The sequence below is a fragment of the Colletotrichum lupini genome, chromosome 1 (assembly GCF_023278565.1).
Source record: "Colletotrichum lupini chromosome 1, complete sequence".
In the NCBI taxonomy this organism is placed as follows: Eukaryota; Fungi; Ascomycota; class Sordariomycetes; order Glomerellales; family Glomerellaceae; genus Colletotrichum; species Colletotrichum lupini.
This window is the reverse complement of record NC_064672.1, coordinates 2,841,587-2,863,404: the sequence shown is the minus strand read 5'-3', so window position 1 is coordinate 2,863,404 and position 21,818 is coordinate 2,841,587. Positions and strand designations below refer to the sequence as shown.

At 54.9% G+C, this 21,818-nt stretch overlaps 7 protein-coding genes across 7 annotated transcripts; 3 read left to right on the top strand and 4 right to left on the bottom strand.

Moving 5' to 3' along the window:
- Positions 1-132: 132 nt before the first annotated feature.
- On the bottom strand, positions 133-1,053 carry CLUP02_00808 (aldo/keto reductase; the record flags this gene model as incomplete). The annotated part of the gene is made up of 1 exon (XM_049279854.1): positions 133-1,053. One exon carries the CDS (start codon positions 1,051-1,053, stop codon positions 133-135), a length of 921 nt encoding a protein of 306 aa, XP_049135811.1.
- A 1,570-nt stretch (positions 1,054-2,623) lies between these two features.
- On the top strand, positions 2,624-3,879 carry CLUP02_00807 (oxidoreductase; the record flags this gene model as incomplete). The annotated part of the gene is made up of 2 exons (XM_049279853.1): positions 2,624-2,678; positions 2,747-3,879. The coding sequence occupies 2 exons, from the start codon at positions 2,624-2,626 to the stop codon at positions 3,877-3,879; spliced, it is 1,188 nt and encodes a 395-aa protein (XP_049135810.1).
- Positions 3,880-6,860: 2,981 nt separating this feature from the next.
- CLUP02_00806 (tRNA (Uracil-5-)-methyltransferase TRM9) lies at positions 6,861-7,889 on the top strand (the record flags this gene model as incomplete). The annotated part of the gene is made up of 1 exon (XM_049279852.1): positions 6,861-7,889. The coding sequence occupies one exon, from the start codon at positions 6,861-6,863 to the stop codon at positions 7,887-7,889; it is 1,029 nt and encodes a 342-aa protein (XP_049135809.1).
- A 949-nt stretch (positions 7,890-8,838) lies between these two features.
- Positions 8,839-10,999, bottom strand: CLUP02_00805 (MYB DNA-binding domain-containing protein; the record flags this gene model as incomplete). Its single annotated transcript, XM_049279851.1, has 8 exons — positions 8,839-9,544; positions 9,632-10,158; positions 10,219-10,284; positions 10,330-10,412; positions 10,524-10,551; positions 10,608-10,715; positions 10,768-10,820; positions 10,870-10,999. 8 exons carry the CDS (start codon positions 10,997-10,999, stop codon positions 8,839-8,841), a joined length of 1,701 nt encoding a protein of 566 aa, XP_049135808.1.
- A 905-nt stretch (positions 11,000-11,904) lies between these two features.
- CLUP02_00804 (uncharacterized protein) lies at positions 11,905-14,792 on the bottom strand (the record flags this gene model as incomplete). The annotated part of the gene is made up of 10 exons (XM_049279850.1): positions 11,905-12,229; positions 12,318-12,476; positions 12,537-12,720; positions 12,785-13,300; positions 13,356-13,668; positions 13,693-13,892; positions 13,946-14,077; positions 14,144-14,234; positions 14,637-14,690; positions 14,754-14,792. The coding sequence occupies 10 exons, from the start codon at positions 14,790-14,792 to the stop codon at positions 11,905-11,907; spliced, it is 2,013 nt and encodes a 670-aa protein (XP_049135807.1).
- Positions 14,793-16,386: 1,594 nt separating this feature from the next.
- Positions 16,387-18,330, bottom strand: CLUP02_00803 (uncharacterized protein; the record flags this gene model as incomplete). Its single annotated transcript, XM_049279849.1, has 7 exons — positions 16,387-16,863; positions 16,957-17,163; positions 17,357-17,450; positions 17,591-17,653; positions 17,727-17,920; positions 17,989-18,105; positions 18,184-18,330. The coding sequence occupies 7 exons, from the start codon at positions 18,328-18,330 to the stop codon at positions 16,387-16,389; spliced, it is 1,299 nt and encodes a 432-aa protein (XP_049135806.1).
- A 1,188-nt stretch (positions 18,331-19,518) lies between these two features.
- Positions 19,519-20,519, top strand: CLUP02_00802 (CAP-Gly domain-containing protein; the record flags this gene model as incomplete). The annotated part of the gene is made up of 2 exons (XM_049279848.1): positions 19,519-19,752; positions 20,031-20,519. The coding sequence occupies 2 exons, from the start codon at positions 19,519-19,521 to the stop codon at positions 20,517-20,519; spliced, it is 723 nt and encodes a 240-aa protein (XP_049135805.1).
- Positions 20,520-21,818: the final 1,299 nt, after the last annotated feature.

The following is a 21,818-nucleotide window of genomic DNA, read 5'->3' as shown; positions in this document are numbered from 1 at the left end:
GCATTCTTGGGCGTTTCATGAATAGTTTCGCGGAGTCCCAAGACTTTTCTCCGCTCGAATAGACAAACCTACTGCTGGGTACTTCTCACCAACCCGGACTTAGTGATCGGTGTCTTCCCTCTTCAGTATGCCTCAAGATTCACCAAGCACAGCTTTCAACGCCGCCAAACTCTCCCTCCACATCTCAGCACCATCACCACCAGCCCAAGCCACCACCTTCTCCACGCCCTCAAGGTCCTCCCTCATCCTCACCTCGTTCGTAGTCCCATCCAGCACACTGACCCCCTCCAACCCAAGCACCAACCCATAAAACGCAACCTCGTCACTCACGCCCGCACCCTTTGCAACCTGCCTCACAAACGAACTCCTCACCAACCTCGGATTCGCCGTCAACGTCCAAAACGACTGAAAGTTAATCCCCCTCTCGCGGCAGAAGACGCGGACGGGGGTATTGTACCCCTCATCAGGGTTCAGGCGGTTCTGCACGACGACGGGCTTGACGCGGGCGTCCTCGTCGCAGAGGCGCTGGAGGTCCGGCAGGTCGACGTTGGAGATGCCGAGGGTGCGGATGCGGGAGGGGACGTATGTTTCCAGGGCGCGCCAGGCGAGGAGGGTGTCTTTGTAGGAGGGGTAGGGGGCGTGGAGGAGGACGCAGTCTAGGTAGAACTCCTCGTCGCCTTCCGTCTTCTGCCCTTCTGGAGAGTCTGTAGGTGACGGCGCGAAGAGGTTGTTGTCGACGGCGAGGTTCTTGAGGGAGGAGGCGATGGACTTGTGGACTTGGTCTGGGATGGGTAGGTCTGATGGCGCGGGGGAGAATTTGGTCTGGATGTAGAGACCCGCGCGGGCGATGCCGTGAGTGGCCGGTGAGGGGCTCCGGGAGAGAAACTGGCGGAGGCCGACGCCGACGCCTTCTTCCGAGTAGTGGTGGGACGCGGCGGTGTCGAGGGCGCGGAAGCCTGCGGCGAGGGCGGAGGCGACGAGGGGCGCGGTTTGGGATTTCTTCCAGGCTGTGCCGTAGATTAGGCGGGGAATTGGGGCGATTGTTTGTGGCATCTTGATGAGATGTTGTTGGTGTACAGGTAGAATGTATGCGTGGGGGTCGAGTGGTACGCGGAGATAATAGGAAGTGTGATAAGTTCACCTTTGTTGAGGATGGTAAGGTGTTGAAGGAGAGGATGTTGGCGACGAGGGGTTGTCGCAGAATGCATGCACAGATACCTAGGTGAGGTTGATCAGGTACCTTCGTAGTCAACCAGGAAGGGTCCAGAGCGGCATGTATCGTACGTGAGGCATAAACATCAATCGGCCTTCAGTGTGTTGGTCTAAGTCAATAACCACCGGCACCGGAATAATCAAGAGCAAGAACAAAAGGGCCAAAAAACAAATTGAAGAAGGCGCTTGTGGGATTCGGACGCACAAACTACAGCCCGGTAAATTTGACCTCAGGATTGGTTTACGAATAGCTTTGTCTTCTGGGCAAGTTCCCCTTTATTGCTGTTGAGAATTTCCGAAGTGAATTGGCATATAGACCATAGGAGAGGAGAACCTGAGGCTTCAGGATCTGAATACTTCTGTATATTCAGAATAGCTTCACATCAGCACCTCAGTATACAACCTTTGGAAGGTAGGTTAGGTACCTAAGGTAAGGTGCCTTATCGTCTATGACGTCTTATCGCTGATAAGCAAACGAGGACTCCGCCGCGGGGTAACAATACGAACCCCGCCAAAATCACCACTCACCACACGAAGAGTTTCCCCCAGCTCCATCCATCTCCAAACTGGCCCAAAGAGGAAACTCTAGGAGTCGAAAAAAGTTGGTGGGGCCGTAAGGTCGAATCGGCTCACCTCAGGTACGAAGTTTGCGTTACGATATCGGTCTTGACTGACCCTAGATAGCTCTTTTGCGAGTCCATGTGTCATCGCGGAGTATCGGCGAAAAGGACCCATTCTCACACCAAACCCCAAAGTCAATTTACCCGGGGAATGGGGGGGCGAGAAACGAGGACGGGAGCACGGAAATCAAATCGCGTCTTTGGTGGCTCGTCTTGTTTGGCGGCTTATGCTAATGTTCTCGCTACTTACCATCACCATTGGAACACCAGGATGTGTTTGTAAACTCGGCTGGTGATATTGATGATTGTCTAACGAGCCAAGTACATGGTTCTGGAGCTGGCTCGTCGGTGTCAAACTGCATGTTGCAGGAAATCAACCATTTATGCAATCAGAAAACTTCATCAACCATGGAATTCCATAGTCTAAGTGCTGGTGTGGTGTGGTGTTGCCCCTTTGGTCACGACTTGCATCGACGATTCGTCTGTTTGACAATGGGCCCCTGCCCTTCTTGCTATTCTCGTACCCCGCAGCAACTACCTCCGAGAATTTGGGGGTGGAGGGTCCGCTCCGCGTTGTAGGGATGGTCGCGCGGGATAGAAAAGGGAAAGGCAACCTCGCCGATTCGCACTTCGTTGACCCGTCTGCTCTTCCTCTTTCTTTTCCTCTCCAGTATCGATCGTCTCATATCTACACAGGCATTCGATTCCCTAGCTGAGATCCTGTCAATTCTTAGCAGCAGAACCTCAAGCCAAGGAACACACCCTTTGATCAATCACATCAACCTCCCAAAATGGCCCCTCACACTGTCAACTGGGGCATCATGGCCACAGGCTGGATCGCCGAGAGTATGCTTGCACCGATAGAACCGAGCACCTCCAACACCAAGCCGTAACTGACCAAATCGTCTTGATAGCCTTCTGCAAGGACCTCCTAACCAACCCGGCCTCGCGCGAGGTGACCGACGTCGCCCACCGCATCGCCGCCGTCTCCTCCTCCCGCGACGCCGAAAAGGCTCGCGCCTTTGTCAAGAAGATTGACGCCCCCGCCGACACAACAGTCTACGGCTCCTACGCCGAGCTCGTCCGCGACCCGGCCGTCGACATCATCTACGTTGCCACCCCGCACTCCCACCACTTCCAAAACGCCATGCTCGCCCTCGACGCCGGCAAGAACGTCCTCTGCGAAAAGGCCCTGACCGTCACCGCCGAGCAGACCCGCGTCCTCGTCGAGACGGCCCGTGCCAAGAAGCTCTTCTTCATGGAGGCCGTCTGGACTCGCTACTTCCCCCTCAGCATCAAGATCCGCGAGCTCATCTCCTCGGGCGCCATCGGAAAGGTCTACCGCGCCACCTCGGACCTGTCCTTCAACAGCAACGCCGAAGATGCCTCCGGCAAGCTGTCCTTCCCCGACGCCCACCGCATGGTCAACCCCGAGCTTGCTGGCGGTGCCTTGCTAGACCTGGGCATCTACTCCCTGACATGGATCTTCCAGACGCTGTACCACCTGCAGCCCGAGGCCGAGGCCGATAAGGAGAGCCCCGAAGTTCTGGCCTCGGTGCAAAAGTACCCCGTCACAGGTGCTGACGAGTCCACCACCATGATTCTCAACTTCCCCAAGCACCAGATGACCGGCATCGCCACCACCTCGCTGCGCGTCGACACAGCACCCGACGGCCACAAGGGCGAGACGGCGCCCGCGATCCGCATCCAGGGCTCCAAGGGCGAGATTCAGGTTTCCCACCCGGCCTACAGGCCGACATCGTACAAGGTCGTCAAGAAGGGCGTCGAAGAGGTTGAGGTCATCGACTGTCCCATCCCTAAGGATAAGGAGCGCGACTGGGGCCATGGCATGTTCTGGGAGGCTGATGAGTGTGCGCGATGCCTGCGCGATGGAAAGACGGAGAGCGCAACGTTGCCATTGTCGGAGTCTCTCGTTATCATGGAGACGATGGACAGCGTCATCAAGCAAGGTGGTATCCAGTACCCTGAGCTCATCACCACCCACAAGTTTGATGCCCAGAGCCCATTGAACCTGGGTAATGCTTGAGATGAAGGTGCGTTGCTTGAGAATACGGTGTTGTATAAGTCCGGTTGTACGGAAAGATACCTTAATAAAGAAATCTTGAATTGAATGCGTGGCCCCGCTTTCGGGAGGCCCGGGACAACGGGACCGCCAACCCGGCCCGGGGCGCCGTAGTTGAAGTCTAATAAAAATAAGCCTTTTGCTGGCCCGCGATCGTCGTACGTCAGTGTCTCTCGATTTCTCTTGAAGCTACAGACGTGTGGCGCAAACCTAGTGACAGCAACGGCTCTACTTTCCACCCCACCACACACATTCCTTCTTTACCTCCCTGTTCAATCGTGAAGCAGGCACCAAAAAGTCAATGCCACGCGGGCGACGAACATGTCTCTAGCGGGCAAACATCATCATCAGGGACTCCACCTTGGATGGACGTGTCCATCAGACACAAGTGTGATCATCATCCCTCTTGTCACACACAATCTCCGATTCCCACACGTGGCCACGAGAGAAATTCTAGAGGCTGGAAATAATCGCCGCAAGGCACCAGCCACACATTGAGATACGCTCAAAGTAAAATGATAAAAAGAGATGCAACGAAGTAGTGCAAACTTGCTCTAACGGTCGCTAACAGAAAGGCAGGAGAACTAGGTATGTGCTACAGCAACGCCCCCCTCTCTTTTGCTCTTGACCCTTGAATGTGTCTTTCCCTGCCGGATCGGAGATTAAAATCCTCAAGGGACACAGGGGCCCCGAGCGGTACCACCTGAGTCTGACATCACCAACACTGACCTTATGAAAAGGGGCCGATGGGCTAAGAAGCCTCCAACGCCGCACGGCAAGAGGTTCGCACGTAAGGCATTATATACAGTGTAACCAAAGCAAGCAGAGACCCGTGGGGCGCATACTATCCAGCCAACATTGGCGGTTTTGTTCTTCCGGCCTTTCCCAAGCGCACTTGGGAGCTCCTCCCAGAATGGGGAACATAATGCCTTGTTGGAAGCCTAGAAATAGCAATTCCTGTCGAACTCGTCTTTCGCAGGCAATCCGAGCCGAAGAGGAAGGCTCAGAATCCCTGACGACAATCACGCAAGAAATCACTCGAGGATGAGTCCCCATCCGTTCGTACCGAGTCTTTGGAAAATTCCAAATGCGTTTGAAGCCCCGGTCTGGAATGTAACTGTCTCGCCATGTTCATACGGATACCTCCCTGGCAAATTTGTTTGCTCCCCTCTGCCGAGGAGTTTAGCACCTCTGTATCCATACACTCCCCTACTCTACCTCACCCTCCTGTTCCTTACTTTGTAATGCTATTACGGGCAGCAAACACCATGGATCGAACGTGATCGGTCCGCACGTTGTGGATGTAACATAAATCATTAACGAACGACAGAAATTTGGTTTCAGGGACTTTCCCGTTCGTTTCGAAAGTAGTTCGTGAGCAGCGGCTTGTACGGAGTACTCACCCGGAGTAGACCGATCCGGGACAAGGCCCCCCTCCCATTTGCAATCCCGGGGTTCGAGTTCAGCGCTTGATTCCGTGCCGCGCCGCAGCCTGCAGGTACCCATGGCCGTAATTTTCCTGAGAAAGGAACATGAAGACATTAAGATTTCACTGCATACTCGAGTCTCGCACAATAGCTTTATCTCGATTTTTTGTCCTTGTTGTAAAATTTCCTCGACGGAAAGCTGCATGGTGTACCCGAAGTAGCAGTATAACTATGTCTTATTTATGCCGGTCAACCATGGTCAGTCCCATGGGTGTTCATGCAATTGCAGCCTGCAGCCTAAACACGATCCGTCCACAATGACGGTGGCCCACCCACCATCCGGTTTCTGCGGCCCAGTCGGCGGCCGCGGCCGCAGGAGTGGTCATCGGGGGAGTTGAGGTTACGGTGCCTGCATTCGGTAAGGACCAAGATCAGGTAGTCCTTAATCCTCCTGGAATCCTTGTCGGCTCAGCTATCTCTATTTGAATGTGGAAGAGATGACCGGCCAGCAACGGCCCCGGTTCTGTGTTCCACCAGACCGGAGCTACCGGACTCGGTGTGCGCCGAGCCGGAGCGGCCCCCCGCCTCACTCTTTCCCGAAAGATATCCCCCTTGAATTTGGTCTCCACACGCCCACGAAAGTGACGAAAAGAAGCAAAAAACTAAAAGAGCTTCTGCACACCGACTCACCGAGTCGAGAAAATCAGTGGAGCGCACACCGACGGACGCCACACGTAAAATGCAAACGCTCAGACAGCATTTCCTCCCGCCCCGCTCATTGTCACAAATCGTCATCTTCCCGTCGGTGGCTCACCAATTCCCAACGTCCCTTTTTCGTTCACCTTTGTTCTGTTGTAGCCACACACCCCTTTACACCCGCGTTACCTACAGATACCATCAGACGCCTCCCAGTATCTGCAGGGCACGAGCCTCATCCGACAATCCATCCCTCCAATCCCCAGTTTCCTTTTCTGCAGTGGCTGGTGTGACTAATTCCACCACACACGCGCGCGCCGCCCATCACAAAAAGCCGCAAGCGCAACGGGAACACACAGACAATATCCGGCCAGAACACACAAAAAGGAAAAGAAGGCCGCGCTCTGTCTTGGCGCGCGAACGCGCTTTAGCGGGCGCTATCTTTAACTCGGGACATCCCAAAACCTTAACGGGACCGTAGACCAGGGCCCTGGTTACCGACTTTTCTCCCCCTCTTCCGAAGGGAGTCTTCTCCCAACACCCCTTGCACACACTCTCTCTTCCCCCCCGCCTCGCACTCGCAACAACACCCCCTGATCGACCGAAACTCCCTCCTCTATTTGCTTCGTACGGATATAGCAGGACCAAAGGCAAGGGGGTGAGAAGTGCCGTTCGTGCAGGGCTTGATTAGATTACTAGGGTCCCGAAGCTCCAGGAAAGGAAATAAGCTGTCCTATGGTGTGAAGACTGGAAGCCAACGCGCCACACGTATACACGCACACATTCTCTCTCTCACACACACCCCTTCCGGCACCACCAGCCATGACCGCCTCATCCGGCCCCCAACCCGGCCCCCAACCCGGCCCCGGCCACCCGGCCGTGCCCGCCGATCCCGGGTCACCGGTCCCTCCCTCCGCCTCAACACCCAGCAACACCGTCACCACCACCGGCGCACCACAAGAGACCTCAAAGGACGCGGCACCAACCACCCCGCCCCCAGCAGAAGACGAAGACAACGACACCGCCGCCGCCTACGAATCCCGCCACGTCCACACGGTCTACGAGGCCATCGCCCCGCACTTCTCCTCGACGCGCTACAAGCCCTGGCCCCTCGTCGCCTCCTTCCTGCTCTCCCTCCCGCCCGGCTCCGTCGGCCTCGACGCGGGCTGCGGCAACGGCAAGTACATCGGCGTCAACCCGGACCTCTTCATCGTCGCCTCGGACCGGAGCGCGAACCTCGTCTCGCTGGCGAGGAGGTACCAGCCGCCGCACTTTGACGCCGCCGCCGGGCCCAAGAAGAAGAACAAGGGCGGCAACAAGAAGGTCGCAGCTGACTCCGAAGCACCTGCGACACCGGCACCAAAGAACCAGGTCCTCGTAGCAGACTCCCTAGCCCTCCCCTACCGCACCTCCGCCTTCGACTTCGCAATCTCCATCGCCGTAATCCACCACATGTCCACCCGCGAGCGCCGCCGCGCCGCCGTAGCGGCCCTCCTCTCCGCCGTGCGCCCCGGCACCGCTGCAGAACAAGGGGGCAAAGCCCTCGTCATGGTCTGGGCCCTGGAGCAAGGCAACAGCCGGCGCGGGTGGGACGCCGGCGCCGCGCAGGATCAGCTCGTGTCGTGGGTGACAAAGGGGAAGAAGGAGAAGCCCGAGGGTAGGGGGCAAGAGAAGGAGCAGGACAAGGAGAGAGCCGCCGCCGAACCCGCCAAGGACGAGACGTTCCAGAGGTATTACCACCTCTACCGCGAGGGCGAGCTTGAGGAGGACGTCGTGGAGGTCGGGGGCAGGGTGCTCGAGAGCGGTTATGAGAGGGATAACTGGTGGGCCATCTTTTGCCGGGACTCGTGAGATGGGACCTAGACAGACGCTCAAGGGAAGCAAGGAGATGAAAGATGGACAGAGGTCACATGTCTTTCAGCGACAACAATATAGAGGCAAGCCAAGAAAGTGATCTAGAGACCTTGAAATTCTATCATGAGCATAATCCATCTCTTCGTCAAGTGACGTGTTTCGTTTACTCCCCGCCGCTTCCACTACGTTCGGTCTCTCTTTCTTCCTCTTTCTCTCCCTCCCGTCTCTCTCGCACAACTGTCCGGAACAATACATACAGAAGAAACCAGCACACGCTCATAACATACTCTTCACTCTTCCCGTCCCACCTCTCTTGGAAAACACCTTTGCATACCCGACGACAACAACAACATCCTCGTGAATTTTTTTTGTGGCCATGAAATGATGAATCCGATCCGATGCCCCTGTCCGTCCCTCCCTCCCCTAACCTGCCGGGTACCGTAAAAACCCAACGGCAAAAGAAGAAAATATTGTTTTTGTTTTCCCTTTCTTCGCAACACCGCCGGCTGAAAAATGACCACCAAAGGGCAAGTCTGGAGAGGAGTATGGGGGAGAGAAAAGAAAGAAGGAAAAAAAAAAAAAAAAGGTTAAAAGTTAAATGACACGAAGAAGACGACGTGGCCGTGAGGAGATCCGTTGCCCGACACGAGGGAAGCTTTTTCAAAAGAGATAGCGTCAACCTCGAGTGATAAACGATGTTATGTGTCTGAGAAGTTAGAAAAATGAGACAAAATCTTGCTCCAATCCCGATGCAACATGCTGTTCCCGTGCCGTGTGTCGTGCCCTCCGCACACGTTGGACGAAAAAAACAATCCTCGGAGGTTTCCCATGCTCTCATGAAAAATCAAGAGGGGGGAGCCGATTCGTGTCGTCCCCCCTCAGAAAGAATTTTGTTCCCAACTCCAAAGTTCGCCGCGCCATCACCGCTTTCACCCTGCCCTCGCAATCATGCCACACGTCGCCGATCCATCTCCTCCTGACGGGGGTCCATGTGCCGTCGCCGGCTCGTTTCCCTTGAGCCCATCATCTCTGTGCCCGGGCTGGCTCGTCGCTTCGCACCGGCTTGTTCGTGAGGCGGTGGGTAGTGGAGGGCTGGAAGCAGCGGTCCCGGGCTAGCTCTCGCGCTGGGCACGGGGCTTGCCGTAGGTATACCGCCCATCGCGTATGCTGGAGTGCTATATGGGCTGACACCGGTAGTCAGTTCGGCAACTCCCGGAAGCATGCCTCCGCCTCGGCCTGGCGGAAGTCCCTGAATCGGTGCTAAACCGGGGCCGCCTGGCCCCATACCCGCCATCTCATTCGGATCCGGCCCCATCAGCGGCCTGCCAGGAACGCTCTCCCGTCGGGCGGCGATGACTCGTCCACCGGGAATCGGGGATATACCAGGCGGCGGTGGTCGGCTGTATCGGGGGGAAGGCCCGCCAATGTCCCGAGGTAGGCTAGGCTGGGACTGGGTGTGCATGTGCCCCCGAGAAGGAGAGTGCCGGTGGCCACCGCCAGGCTGGTCGACGTTGACCGCAGTCAAAGAAAAGGGCACCACACCGGCCCGTCGAGCCATGTCCGCTTCGCCAAGCTGCCAGTGCATGGCCTCTGCGGCTCGCCAAGGAACGGCCATCTCCTCCGCAACTTTTGCCCACATCTCCGGCTTGAATCTAATTTAACACGTCAGTTTTCTTCTCTCTTCAAGATGGACAAAGCGAATCGAGGGTGATTTCGATGCTCCTGTGATCAAATCATACCTCTCGTACAACCGTGCAAGCTTGTTCTTGCGCTCCTCGTCCCACTCGCTCCGCCTCTCGAGGTAGTTCTGGTAGTGAAGTCGACAACTGATGGCGCTTCTTCCCGGCAGACGTTTCGAGATGTCCTCCCACTTCATTCCGCTCCCCCGAAGTTCGATGATCAAAGCATCTTCCTCCGGCGACCACTTGCTCTGCTTCTTGGCCGGAGACTCCGCTACGTGCGGTGGCATGGCACGCTTGCCGCCAACAGCCAGGCCCGGTGCTACGGGAGGCGGGCCATACGGAGGTAGCCCGCTGACAGGCGCTGTGGCCGCCGTGGTTGCGGTTGCGGACGGGTCTGACGATGATCGGGTATGTTGAGGCGGAGCGGTGGAGGACTCATCTGAGTCGGGAGCCTTCAGGAGAGACGCGATATCCACGGTGACGGTTTGGCCGCCTAAGTAGGTTGGATACGGTCTTGTGTCATGGGCGCGATAGACGCGCGCCAGCTTTTCGGTTTGCTCGACACCACCCAAGAAGGGCAGTTTCTGGAACACTTGGAAAGTTCAAGGTCGGTGAAATTTCCCGACCAGATTCGAAATGGGGACGGTTGTTCGGTGCTCGTTCAAGGTTCTCTTCGCTTCGCGGGTAATGTAAAGTTCAAGGCAGTGTGTCTACTCGTTGGGAATTACGGCAGAGGTGGGTTAGAGTAGGATCACGGGTTGAGAGCGGTGGAGATCGGTGACGCTGGCCCCGTTGCTGGAAGTGGTGAGGGCAACAAAGTTCTCTGATTCTGCCGTGGCTTAACAATCGATGATGTCGATCGTGAGGTTGGTAAGAGGAAAAGGCGTTCCGTTTAATCCTGGTGAATAGGCAAAAGGGGGGGAGAAAGATCTGAAAAGGGAAAAGGGACCTGGTTTTAGATCAAGATGGCGGCGTAGCTGGCAGTTTTGAGGAAGTCATCAACATGATTGGGCCAGTTAGAGAAGCCGGCAACCAATGATCGGAAATTGAGCTCGCTCGGTGTCGACGCAGGCAGGCGGGCGGGCGGGCGGACAGCAAAAAGAGGGCGGCGGCGTAAGTATACGTTGGTCAAACTAGGCTGCTAGAAGTCTTCATTAGAAAGCGAAGCTTTACCAGAGTCATCGTTCTCCTACGGAAAGTCGGTAGAGGCCAAGGAAACAAGGTACAAGCCGGTCTACGTCGGGAACTTGCGGTGATGCAGTTTGTGAATGGAAGAGAAAAGAATTAAAATGGACCGAGAAAGTGGTAGTTTGAGGGACGGTGATGGGTTGAAGAGGTGGAGGACGAAGTGGGGGACGGAAGCCGGGGTCTGATTAACAAAGTGACAGGCTCAAAAGACTCTTGAACTGACGAGAGGAAAGTCATCGAAGAAGAAACGAGAAGAGAGTGAGTGAGAGCAAGGGAGGGGTGTGTATAAGGATGGGCGTAGGAGGAGACAAGTTGAGACCCAGGAAGACAGTGACGAGCCTAGCAGCAGCAGTAGCGAATAAGGAGAGAAAGAGAGGCAGAGAGAGAGAGAGAGAGTGTGTGTGTGTGAGAAAGCCACCGCGGCTGTGGAGAAGGAAGAGACGACGAGAAAGACGAGGTTTGGGTACGGATGGGAAGTGTGTGTGTGTGTGCGCGTGTGAGGAGGGTGTGTGAGGATGTGTGTGTTTGGCAAGGGCATAGGCTGGTTAGCTTTTGCAGAACAACACCAGCGCGAGCAGCAGCAGCGACCGGCAGCGAGCAGTGAACGTAGTAATAGGGCAGAAGTTATATGTCAAGCTCGCATATAGGTAGGGAATGACCAGTGGCAGATGATGGGATCTTGTTGGTGCCGTCCGTCCCTTGCCTGGGCCAGTCCGCCTATTGCCCTGCCCTCATTGAAGAATGCGATGCGGTAGAGGTTGTCGAATAAGGCTCATGAAGGGCTACTTTCACCCAGGCATAGTTTGGGAACCGACATGGGTGGGCACATGTTTGAAAGACACACGCCCCCCTTCCCGCAGCGCGCTCACAGACACCAGGTGGCTGCCATGCTTTCTTTTCAAGACACACCCCTCTGCAACATGCCCTGTCTAGCGTCTGGCCTGGGGCTGGTGTTCTCCCGTATGTCGACACCCTAGATTGCAGCTCCAGTCATGAGGGGTCGTCGTGGTAATAACCAGAGCAAAAGATAGGAGGAGGGGAAAAAAAAAGAGACACAGAGAGAGAAAGAATACAATGGAATACCAGGTACTGGGTCGAATGTCCGCTACCAAGCTAGGTGCTAAAATGGCATGGCCACGAATTCATGCATGATGCTTCTCTGGTACTTGGGTAGAGCAGGTCATGGGCAACCCGTGGTACGTCTGGATCAGCGCGTTTAATGCGGTGTCAAAGCCAGAGTCAATGGAGCAAGCTGGATGACAGCTTCTCCGAAGAGCGGGATCCAAGAAACGCTGGTCATAAGGATTGCTTGGATAAGGGTTGGTTCGTGTCCGTGTATGATGACCACACCTGGTCACAGCTCCCTCCCAGACTCGTAGAGCATCGGTTCGACTTGGAGGCTGGTGGGAATCTGGTTGAAGAGGGCGGGAAATTCGAGAGGGCGTCAAGTGTGCATGGCCCATAATCCTAGGGTCCCCGACAGAGTGAGCGTGTGTTTAGGGCAAGACAAGCGTGGAGAGGGCGGAATGTGGTGGGCAGCAGTTTGTCACGAAACCGCATACGGGTGCTGTAGACCCCATGTTTGAAACCTGCGGTTGCTGATGCAATGAAGAGTCGAGTGGACTTCGGACATGCGCATGCTGGTGGGTTGTAATAGATGGGCTCCCGCTTCATGGGATCCTCTTCGTGCCGGCTGACGCTCCTAGGCAGACAGCTGGCGAAGAGAGATGTTGTTAATGGGGGAAGGCCTCGCAAACCGCTACTTATGACAGACATTTCGGAGGCAGCGGTTAGCCTCGTAGAGTTGACCCCATGGTTGGTTAGGCCCCCGACTCCGGCACGCGTAGAAGTCAAACGCGAAACTATGACGGCGCGCATAGTTGAGCAACGAGCAGGCGAGAAACTAAGAGGCGTCTGGAGGATCGGAGACTGGAACACCGGCGGAGGAACCCATCTATCTGATGGGAGGGATGGGTCGGCCGAAGAGGGACAACGAGGGTTCCGATGCTTGGCCGGGCACACTTGAAGGAACTGCTCTCAACTGTGGCTTACCCTGGTCCCGTCTCCTCTGATTTGGGGAGGGGGGGACAGCCTCCACCTTTGCCTGTGCGCATCTCCGAGTTGCTGAACTTGTGCTTATGCTGTTCGCCGATCCTAACGGGTTCAACGGGGGTCTGTGAGAGCAAGCAAACGCAGGCTGCATGCGTGTCTTGTACTGTCTTGGGCGGCTCCCTTCTGCGGCTAGTGCTAGTGCAATTGACAAGTCGATGGCGCGGATCGGTTTGACGAGCTGAGCAATCTGAAAATAAAGAGCCGGCAGTATAGCGCAGTACTGTGCTCTGCATCTGGCAGCGGCAACGGCAACGGCAGCGGGAGAACAAGAGCGAAGAAGAGGTGCAGCAAGCCTGATGTCTGTGCGGTCGACACAATGGACGTAAGATGAGGCTTGTCTCGACGAGGCCGGACAGCCAACGGCGGCCGTGACAATGCGCCACTGCCGAACGAGTCGTCGAGGGCGGTTGACTATCCGCAGATGGGCTGGGGCTGGGTTGTGCTGAGAAACATTTGATCAATGCCCTTCATGCCCGGCTACCAATGTCCCATGGCCATATCCATGAGGGCGAGCCAGGAACAGCCTTTACAACGTCTGTCTTGTCTAGTGTTGGGAATGCCTCCCTTTCCGTCTGGTCAAGCGGTGCTTTGCCTTGCCTTGCCTTGCCTCGCTGGTTCTGTTGCTGGTGCTGATGCTGGTGGTGCTCGGCTTGGCCCTTGCCTTGGTCTGATGATGAACTGGCGGTCAGATATGCAGCGCAGCCCAGCGTGCAGTGTCCGTCCAGCAAAGCCTTCCAGGACCAGGGCGGTAATGTTTTCACTGCAGGCGGACAGGCCAAGTATGAGCTTGTGGCCTGGCTGCATCAGTTGCCATGAACCATGATCGCCATGCAACTTGGGGCATGCTTGCTCGCTGCTTTGCTGGCTAGCGGCTTTCGAGCAGCCCTCTTTTGGTCGTCGCAGTCGTATCCTTGACCATCATTGTGTGCCGTGGTGGTTGTAGTAATAGTCATAGTAGTGGTGGTAGTTCTTTTGTTTTTTTTGTCTTGCCGCTCCAGCGCCATCGGTGTTGTCCACCCTCCACGGCAATGAGGCGACCACGATGTCGTCGTTAGCGTCAAGTCAAGCCACACATGGCTTGGTTGGGCTGTTCATAGCTTGTCTGCTGCCTTCCAGGGGTCTCGGGAGTCCGGTGTTGTAGCTGGTCCAGTGTCCACGGCATCGGTGCCTGACATGACGACGGGGCGGTGCATAAAGGAGCAACTAATGGCCAGCAGAGAAGGCAAAGAAGTAAACATTGACTCCGTTCGGGGACATTAGGTTGCGTACGAGAAGAGATGGCGCTGTTGTACAGAGATTGATTGTGTATTCTTGGGAAGAAACGTGGAGCAAATCGGAACGACGTCCAACATGTAGACTGCTGTGCGTGCGTTCACAATGGGGAGACGTAAGGTTAGTAGCCCTTGGATGACGGAAAGCATTGAGACTGAGATTGAGGTACCGTACCAAAAGTAAGTTGCTGACGTCGGGCCAAAGTACACAAGGCAATCTACCTTAGGCCTGAGGTGCGGATTTCTCGCTCTCCTTCCCTCTTTCCGATCTTCTATCGAGTTGTTCCTTTTCTCATTCGTCCTTCTTTCCCTATTCGAACTAACACGACGGGATAAGGCAAGGCAAGGTAGCTACTCTCGATTCGCTGCCTGCCGTACGGCCAAACCTGCTAAGGGTACCTGGGAGAGTTGGCCGGCTTGTAACCTTAACTTACTCGCCCTTACTGTTTTCTCTAGTCTCCGAGGTACCCATATACATCATCGGTACGTACCTGGGATATGATATGTTTCTTGCTTCTATGCAGGGCACCGAGGTAGCCACTGTGCTAGACAATACTCCGTACGCATAGAGCTCTGGATGCTCCTTTTCTCATTTCGCATTTCGCAACCCTTGGGCCGCAGTTCTTTGCTTCTTCCGGGCGTTCCATTGCTGACGACGGCCTGGCAAGGCAATTGCGCTAGGGGAATTTCTTTGCAACCTTAGTCTAGCCTTGGGACGAGGTTCAGTACGAGACTGGCAAAGGGCCGTCCGTGCAATGGACACCCCAAGTTCCAACGTGGGGAGGCATTTACACTACATCGCCTTAGTCCCCGACGCGCAACGAACAACTCCCGTCAGCGCCCTAATGTCTTTTTTCTTCCAAGTGCGGTCTGCCGATACCACCTGCCCAGGTCAGGTACAAAGTTTGACTAACTTGGGGCTTTTCAGCGCTGTATATCCGTCCCCGTCTATGCTTCACGCAATCTGGCCAACTAACCTTAGATTCGGGAGGTCACAGTCCAAAACTCACACGCTAACTTTGGCTACCCAGGTTAGGACTTAGTCTCGTGCCCAAAGTAGATTGCTGGCACCCAATATGCCCGAAAAATAGTCAAAAAAGTGCTTGAATACGTGTCGGTCAGCTGGCAATTGGGTGTGGAGGGCTGCCCTGAGGATGATTCGGGCTGCCCTTTCATCCTAAGGTAGTCTAACATAGCAGACACCAGCACCGTCGCCAACTATCAATGTACCAGGGCACACCGTCTAGAAGCCATTCTTTACGTAGCACAACGAACCAACAGAACTGCTCACCGCCGCCAACATCTGGCATTGTAGTTTGTATGTTCTTGACTCAGGTGCGATAGCGCACCTTGCCCTTTCTCAGCAGCAACATTGCGGTCTTCGCAGCTTGCGGTGAGCAAGTCCAAGGAGACCGATCGATATCACTGACGTTGGATTGCCCTTACCCTCCGCTGTGGTCCTTAGGTATCGTTCGGTAGATGACATACATGCGGCTGGTGACTTAGTGTGCAGACCGGGGGCCTCGGCCAGCTAGATAGTTCCGCGCCCAGATTCCTCCATCAAGGACCAGGGCTCTACATGGCAAGCGAAACAAGGGAACCATGGAAATTGATGATAACCAAACCCTTCCGCATAGGGAAAAGGATAAGTGGTGAGAATGGCCCGACACCCGCTCGGCATGTTTGTCATGTCGTTGTCCGAACGCCAACAGCAACAGGGGAAGAAAACGTTACTGTATTACGCACGTGTCATCGTCTGTTGCTGCGTTTGCTCACTAAACAATGTAACCGAACCCGACATCGTAGAGAAGGGCAGCAGAGGTCAACAACTCGCGCGCCACAACGCTATTGTATATCTGTCTGATCAACGATGGCTTGCGGCGCTTATTGATTGAAGTATGATGACTGCTCTGTCGGCCGTACGCGTGTGCTGCGTGAATGTTGCACAGCCGTCGTCGCCGTCGTCGTCCTTTCACGACTAAGCAAGTCAAGTGAGCTGAAGCTCATGTACGTCGATTCCCGCCCTGGTGGCACTGAGACTCGAGAGCCTATTAAATGGCCCTCGACGTAATTAGTAGCCGCCCACCAGCCTACCAGGCACCTTTTGGCTGGGGTTGCATTCCATCCCGGGGCTGACGTCCAAAAGGGATACTATCATTGGACTTTAATTGGGAAACACTCTCGCTGCCCCCCTTTCAAAAAAATTCTCATTCGTTTGCTGGCCTTGCATCGTGGCTTTGCTTAGCAGGAGGTCGTCTCGAGGGGGAACCCAGCCTTGCGGGTTCTCATCCCATCACAAAAGGCGAGACATGCTACAGATACCTGGCACGGCAGGCACATCGTACTCCCTAGCCCCCATGGTGGCCCGGCAATAGATTGGAAACAAGGGCAAGGGTAGTAACGGGCGAGGGGACTTCCATCTTCGTAGTCGGTACGTCTTCCGGACTCCTTAGCAGAGCGTGATATAGCCAGAGGTGTTGCGCTGGCTATGCGCCTGTGGAGATCCCTGTCCCGGAGCTGCCTTTCTGGTTGCTCCCGCACCATGACTGATACCGACGTCATGAAGCGATCTGCGAAGAGGAACAGACGGATGAGCATATTCCTCACAACAGGTGGACGGGTAGCCCATTGTCCAGCGTTGGGTTGTGAATGTTTGGTGAAGCTCAGGCTATCCTGGGGCAGAAAAGCTGCTCTCGTGATATGTGCACTCCTTCGTCCCTACCATCCTTCGCCTAGATGTTGTCGTTGGGCTTGCGATCAGAACGAAGTTACTCAATGTTTCCTTGTCTTCTTGCAGTAGATGATTCCTACCGCCTCGAAAAGGATTCGATCTGAGCACCAAATTGTCGGTGACACAAACAAAACCCAACGTGGCGGTGAACGGCAACCAGCATTGCAGAACCGGATCTTTCTTAGGCATAGCGGCAGCCCACTGGCGGATCGGGTAGCAAGGATAGATCTAGCGCGTAGTGGAGGTGGTTTGTCCGTCAAACGCTCAACATCGTCCTTGGCCAGCGGCTGTTAATGCCGTCAGACTTCGGTTGTCCAGCTCCTGGAAAATGATGGTGATGACAAGCGGGACGAAAAAATCGACTTGGCGTGCTTTTAATCCGTCGTTCCTTCTTCCTGGCAATGGTTATCAATAGTCTCATTGAGAGTAATAAAACGTGATGATAATGATGATTGCAATGCAGTCTTGTCGAGTTCGGACGCGGAAAATTGATTTGTGACCAGGGCGCATAGACATGGAAAAACGAATCTTGCCTTCGCCAGGGAGGTCAAGGATTGTTCTCGAAAAGAAAGCGCTTTGTGTGTGTGTGTGTGTGTGTGTGTGTGTGTGTGTGTGTGTGTGTCAATGGGGTTGTCCATCCCGAGTCGAAGGCTCTCTGCCGCAGCTTGTCATCGGCTGCGTGCGAGCAAGTGTCCCATGCCCGCTCCGACTAACCAGATTGAACCTGAAATGGTTGTGTGTATGTGCGCGGGCAGGTGTGTGTGGGCTATCATGATTCTGCAACGAACATGATTATGGATGTTTCATCTTATCCGTTTTTGTTGTCCCTCACCAGTGGTCAGATCCTCACGGTGCTGGTGGCCCTGCACGCACCCTGGAGCTCGCTGTCGTGTCTACGTACGCAAGAGAGATGGCGAGAGGCTTCTTCTGCATTGTCTTCGAAGGGTTGATGGAGGTGATGCCTCTTCCCGGTCCTACACACCATGACTTGGCATCTTCTGAGCAGTCGTAGGTACACCAGATCCGTTTGTCAGGCCACAATGACTACTGTGAAGCAAGTGCTGATAAGTAACCCTGGGTAGAATTGGGCCGCGGGCTAGACCGGAGCGGACCAGACGAGACGGAGCTTTGCATGCGCGAAATCTGGCGTTTGACTGCATCGATGCCGCTGTTGCCATGTTGTGCTTCCCGACCAAACGGTTCCCGTAATTGAGGAGTGCAAACGGCGACTCGCCAATCATGATCAATGGCATTGTTCCCACCGGCCGAAGGTTAAACTTGTCTTAAGCGGTCTCGGACGGCTGCACCTGATTTTGTGTGACAATGTCACGAAGCAAGATTCTTGTTTCTGCGTCAAGGTTCAGCTTTGACTGAAGACCCGGGCTGGCATGTCTCTTGGATATGTCGTATCGTGGATGTCCCCGACCTGGTGTCCGGGTTGGAACTGCCGCCATGTTTGGTACGAAGCCGCCAGTCAGGCTTGCCCAGGGATGCCTAACGACGGCTGGTGATGTACATTGAAAGACTGGGAATCCTGTTTTTGGTACTGGCCTTGCTGTTCTCATGTGGCGGTGAGCGAACAGAGGTTGGGCGAAGATGAGGACGAGGCGGTGGTCAAATGAGGGGGAAACACCGACAAGAAAGGATGTGGCGGATGGGTTGACAAGTCATCAACTCAGTTGAAGAAGAAGGAGAGAAGCCCATTCGTAAGGTATGTACCTACAGATGATGCTTCCCTTTCCCTTGGTTCGTTCGATTGGGAGGGATTGGGGGCGGGAGCTTGACTGCTTGAGTACGACCGGAAGAACTTCGTACAGTACCTCTCGCAGTACTCCGTACCTCTTGGAGCAATTGCCCAGCGGTAAGGTACCTAGGGACGGGCACCGCAGTAGGAACAAGAACGAGGAGGAGGAGGGGCAGACGGGTTACACCAAGGTACGTATCGTTTGTGGCTGGAGCCTGCCTTCCTTAGCTGGCACGGCTGGCTGGTGGGTTTGAGCCTTTGAGGGAAGGTTGAGACTGGACGCCAATGCCGTCAGGCGCTAGTCTCACACCCCCTCCGTTACCCACTTCCTGGTAAGTGAGGCTTGAACCGCCTCCACGTTCGTTCTTGATCGGATTTCACCCACTGAACCTCATTTTCAGTCCAGACACACACGACGGTTGAACTTCTCTTGACCGCACCTTAGTTTTTGGAGCCTGACACTGACCGAAGGAGGGAAAAAACACATTTGCAACCTCAATCAACGTCACCGGGCAATCTACCGACGCACTACTCTATCGTGTACGCCCGTTCACCCCGCTGCTACCCCAATACTCAGCAGCCCAAGAGCCACTGGGTCGTGCATCTGACTTGCATCTAACGGGTTCGTTCCCATCCAGCCCTATTGTGCAGCCCCCTCCTCGGCCCAGAGGAAATTGCCCGGTTGGTACCTAATCTGTTCGGTTCCAGAACCCTGCCGTCATCGTCCCTTTCGCGGCTCGTCAACGTCTTCCGACCAAAACTCCCTCGCCTACCTTACCTCCGCAGAACTCCAGATACGCAACAAGCTCGACGAGGCCCCACGTGTTCCTCGTAGTCTAGCCCTGGTTTCTTTCCATTCGTTCCATTCGGCCCCAGAAGCCAGCCCAAGTTGCCCGCCATGGCCGATGTTCCTCTGCATGTCATTTCGGAAAACTCCTCGTCAGAGCGCCGCATCACCCCATCATGGACCATCAGCCAGCTGAGGTCCAAGCTGGAACCCATTACCGGTATTCCGCCCTCGTCCCAGAGAATCAGCCTCAAAACAGCCTCGGCCACTGTTCCGATTGAAGCATCCGATGAGAACAGCGCCTACTTGACAGCTTTTCCCCTGGCACCCTACGCCGAGCTGCATGTAAGTAGCCCCCTTATTCGTCTCAATATGCCACCCAGCTCGTTGTCTTGGTCGACTTTCGAGCATGCTTCTCCTTTCCATAACCACAATGCCACCGTCGGATCTATGAGGGTGATCTGTAGTCATTATCACGGAAATAACCGAGATTGACTACCTGCCTCCGGCAGTAGCATGGCTTGTGAGCCTCGTTGTCGGGACTTACAGCTTACTGCCTCCTTAGGCAACCGGCCAGCCATGCTCGTTTCTAGGTGAATCATTACTGATCGTACTACATTTAGGTGGCTGACACTCGGCCGGCGGGAGCTCGCCCGAATTTTACCGATACTTCGGGAGTTGAGAAGTACGTTATGCCAGAGGAGGAGTACGCCAAAAAGTCCGATTCTGTGCTGGCCTGGAAGAAGGCTCAGAAGCTTGGTCGCTTCGACCCCGACGCGCCAAGCCACGAGCAGGCCAAGATTGATGCTTTACAGCAAGAAATCGAGCAAAAGGGCATTCAAGTCGGTAAACGATGCCGTGTGGGCGGAGAAGATTCTCGGAGAGGAACTGTCCGGTATGTTGGTGATGTCAAGGAAATCCCTGGCGGTCTGGGTCCTTGGATCGGAGTTCATCTTGATGAACCCGTTGGTAAGAACGACGGCAGCATTGCCGGAACGCGGTATTGGGGCGAGGAATCGACTCTGAAGCATGGAGTCTTTGTGAGGCCCGAGCGGGTTGAGGTTGGCAACTGGCCAGTCCTGGACGACCTGGAAGACATGGAAGAGATCTGACAGAAGCGAAGCGCCATCTCGGCGCCATCTCTACCGCGCTTTGGAGTTCTTGTCCAAGGCCTATTCAGATGGTCGCGTGGCTACTTGCAGACAAACCCCGTTTCTTCTGTGCAGCAGTCCCCAGCCAAAGTCCGGATATGCAAATGGGACGAACTCGCGCGTCAAGGTTCCATGAGTGGTTGGTGGAGATGGACCCATGTTCTTTTGACGGAGAGCTGAGGTCTTGGACTGATCAGCAAAGTCGCCAGTTGGGGGGTCGATGCAGTAATAGGAAGTTTCGATGCTTTTTCCTCTTTCGAGTAGAATGCCCTGTGTGCGAAACCGGTGGTTCGACAGTGTCGTCGAGGACCAGACCCAATCTGTATCATCAATATCGGACGGTGTCCAAGTCCATCGCATTTCTCGACACCTCGTTGCTTTCTCCTACTTTCGGCACATCTTCAGATGAACTGGCCTTGGGGTTGAGTTCGTTTCCTGTCTTTGAGAATCCGAACCGGGCCTGCTACAACCATCGACTGGCATCTTCCACGGGAAGGAAGTCTCTGACTCGGACCCGGCGGCATGAGAACGCCTATTTTCTGTGACCGGCTGCTTCCCGAGCCAGGTCTTTGCGCACAATGCTTTTGACCGTAGTCTCAGCGTCGGAAACCAGATGGCTTCTGAACGCCATCCAGATCAGGGCCAACGTTCATTTTGGTCGGATGACTTTAAACGGCCTCGCGACCAAGTTCATGAGCTGTTTTGCCAGCGATTGTTGCAGAACTTTCCGCGGGACAGGCTGAAGCAGTAGTAAAGTACTGGTGTCAGAATCACCGATTCCATTACGGAGTATTGTCGAAGACTCTTTCAGCGACGAAACGCCATCGACACATTGTAAACCTCCGGCTGGCTATAAGGTCAGAATTTTCTCTGGGGCATGCATAAGATATCACGATACCGTTTTGTGTCAATGATTTCATCACGCATGGTCCGCTCCGGCGACGTGACTCGATCTCGACGACAGGGTGAGGTCTCGTTCTCGGTGCCTGACCTTCTAACAATGGAATAAAGGTTAAGAGTCTACAAGGAAAAAAGGAACAGGAGGGTTTGTGGGGTGTAGGACAAAAGATGCAGTAAGTTTGCAGTCAGGAATGGCATGATCGAAGACAGGAATCCTATCCAGCGTTTGTCAGGGAATACCGAGTCTCGCTAACTTTGGATAGGTTTTGGAAAGCGTGAATCAGGCGTCTGCCGACCCCGTGCTGAATCTTGAGGCTCCTGGCGGATAGGGCAGATGATGATCTGGGGAAGCACCGTCGA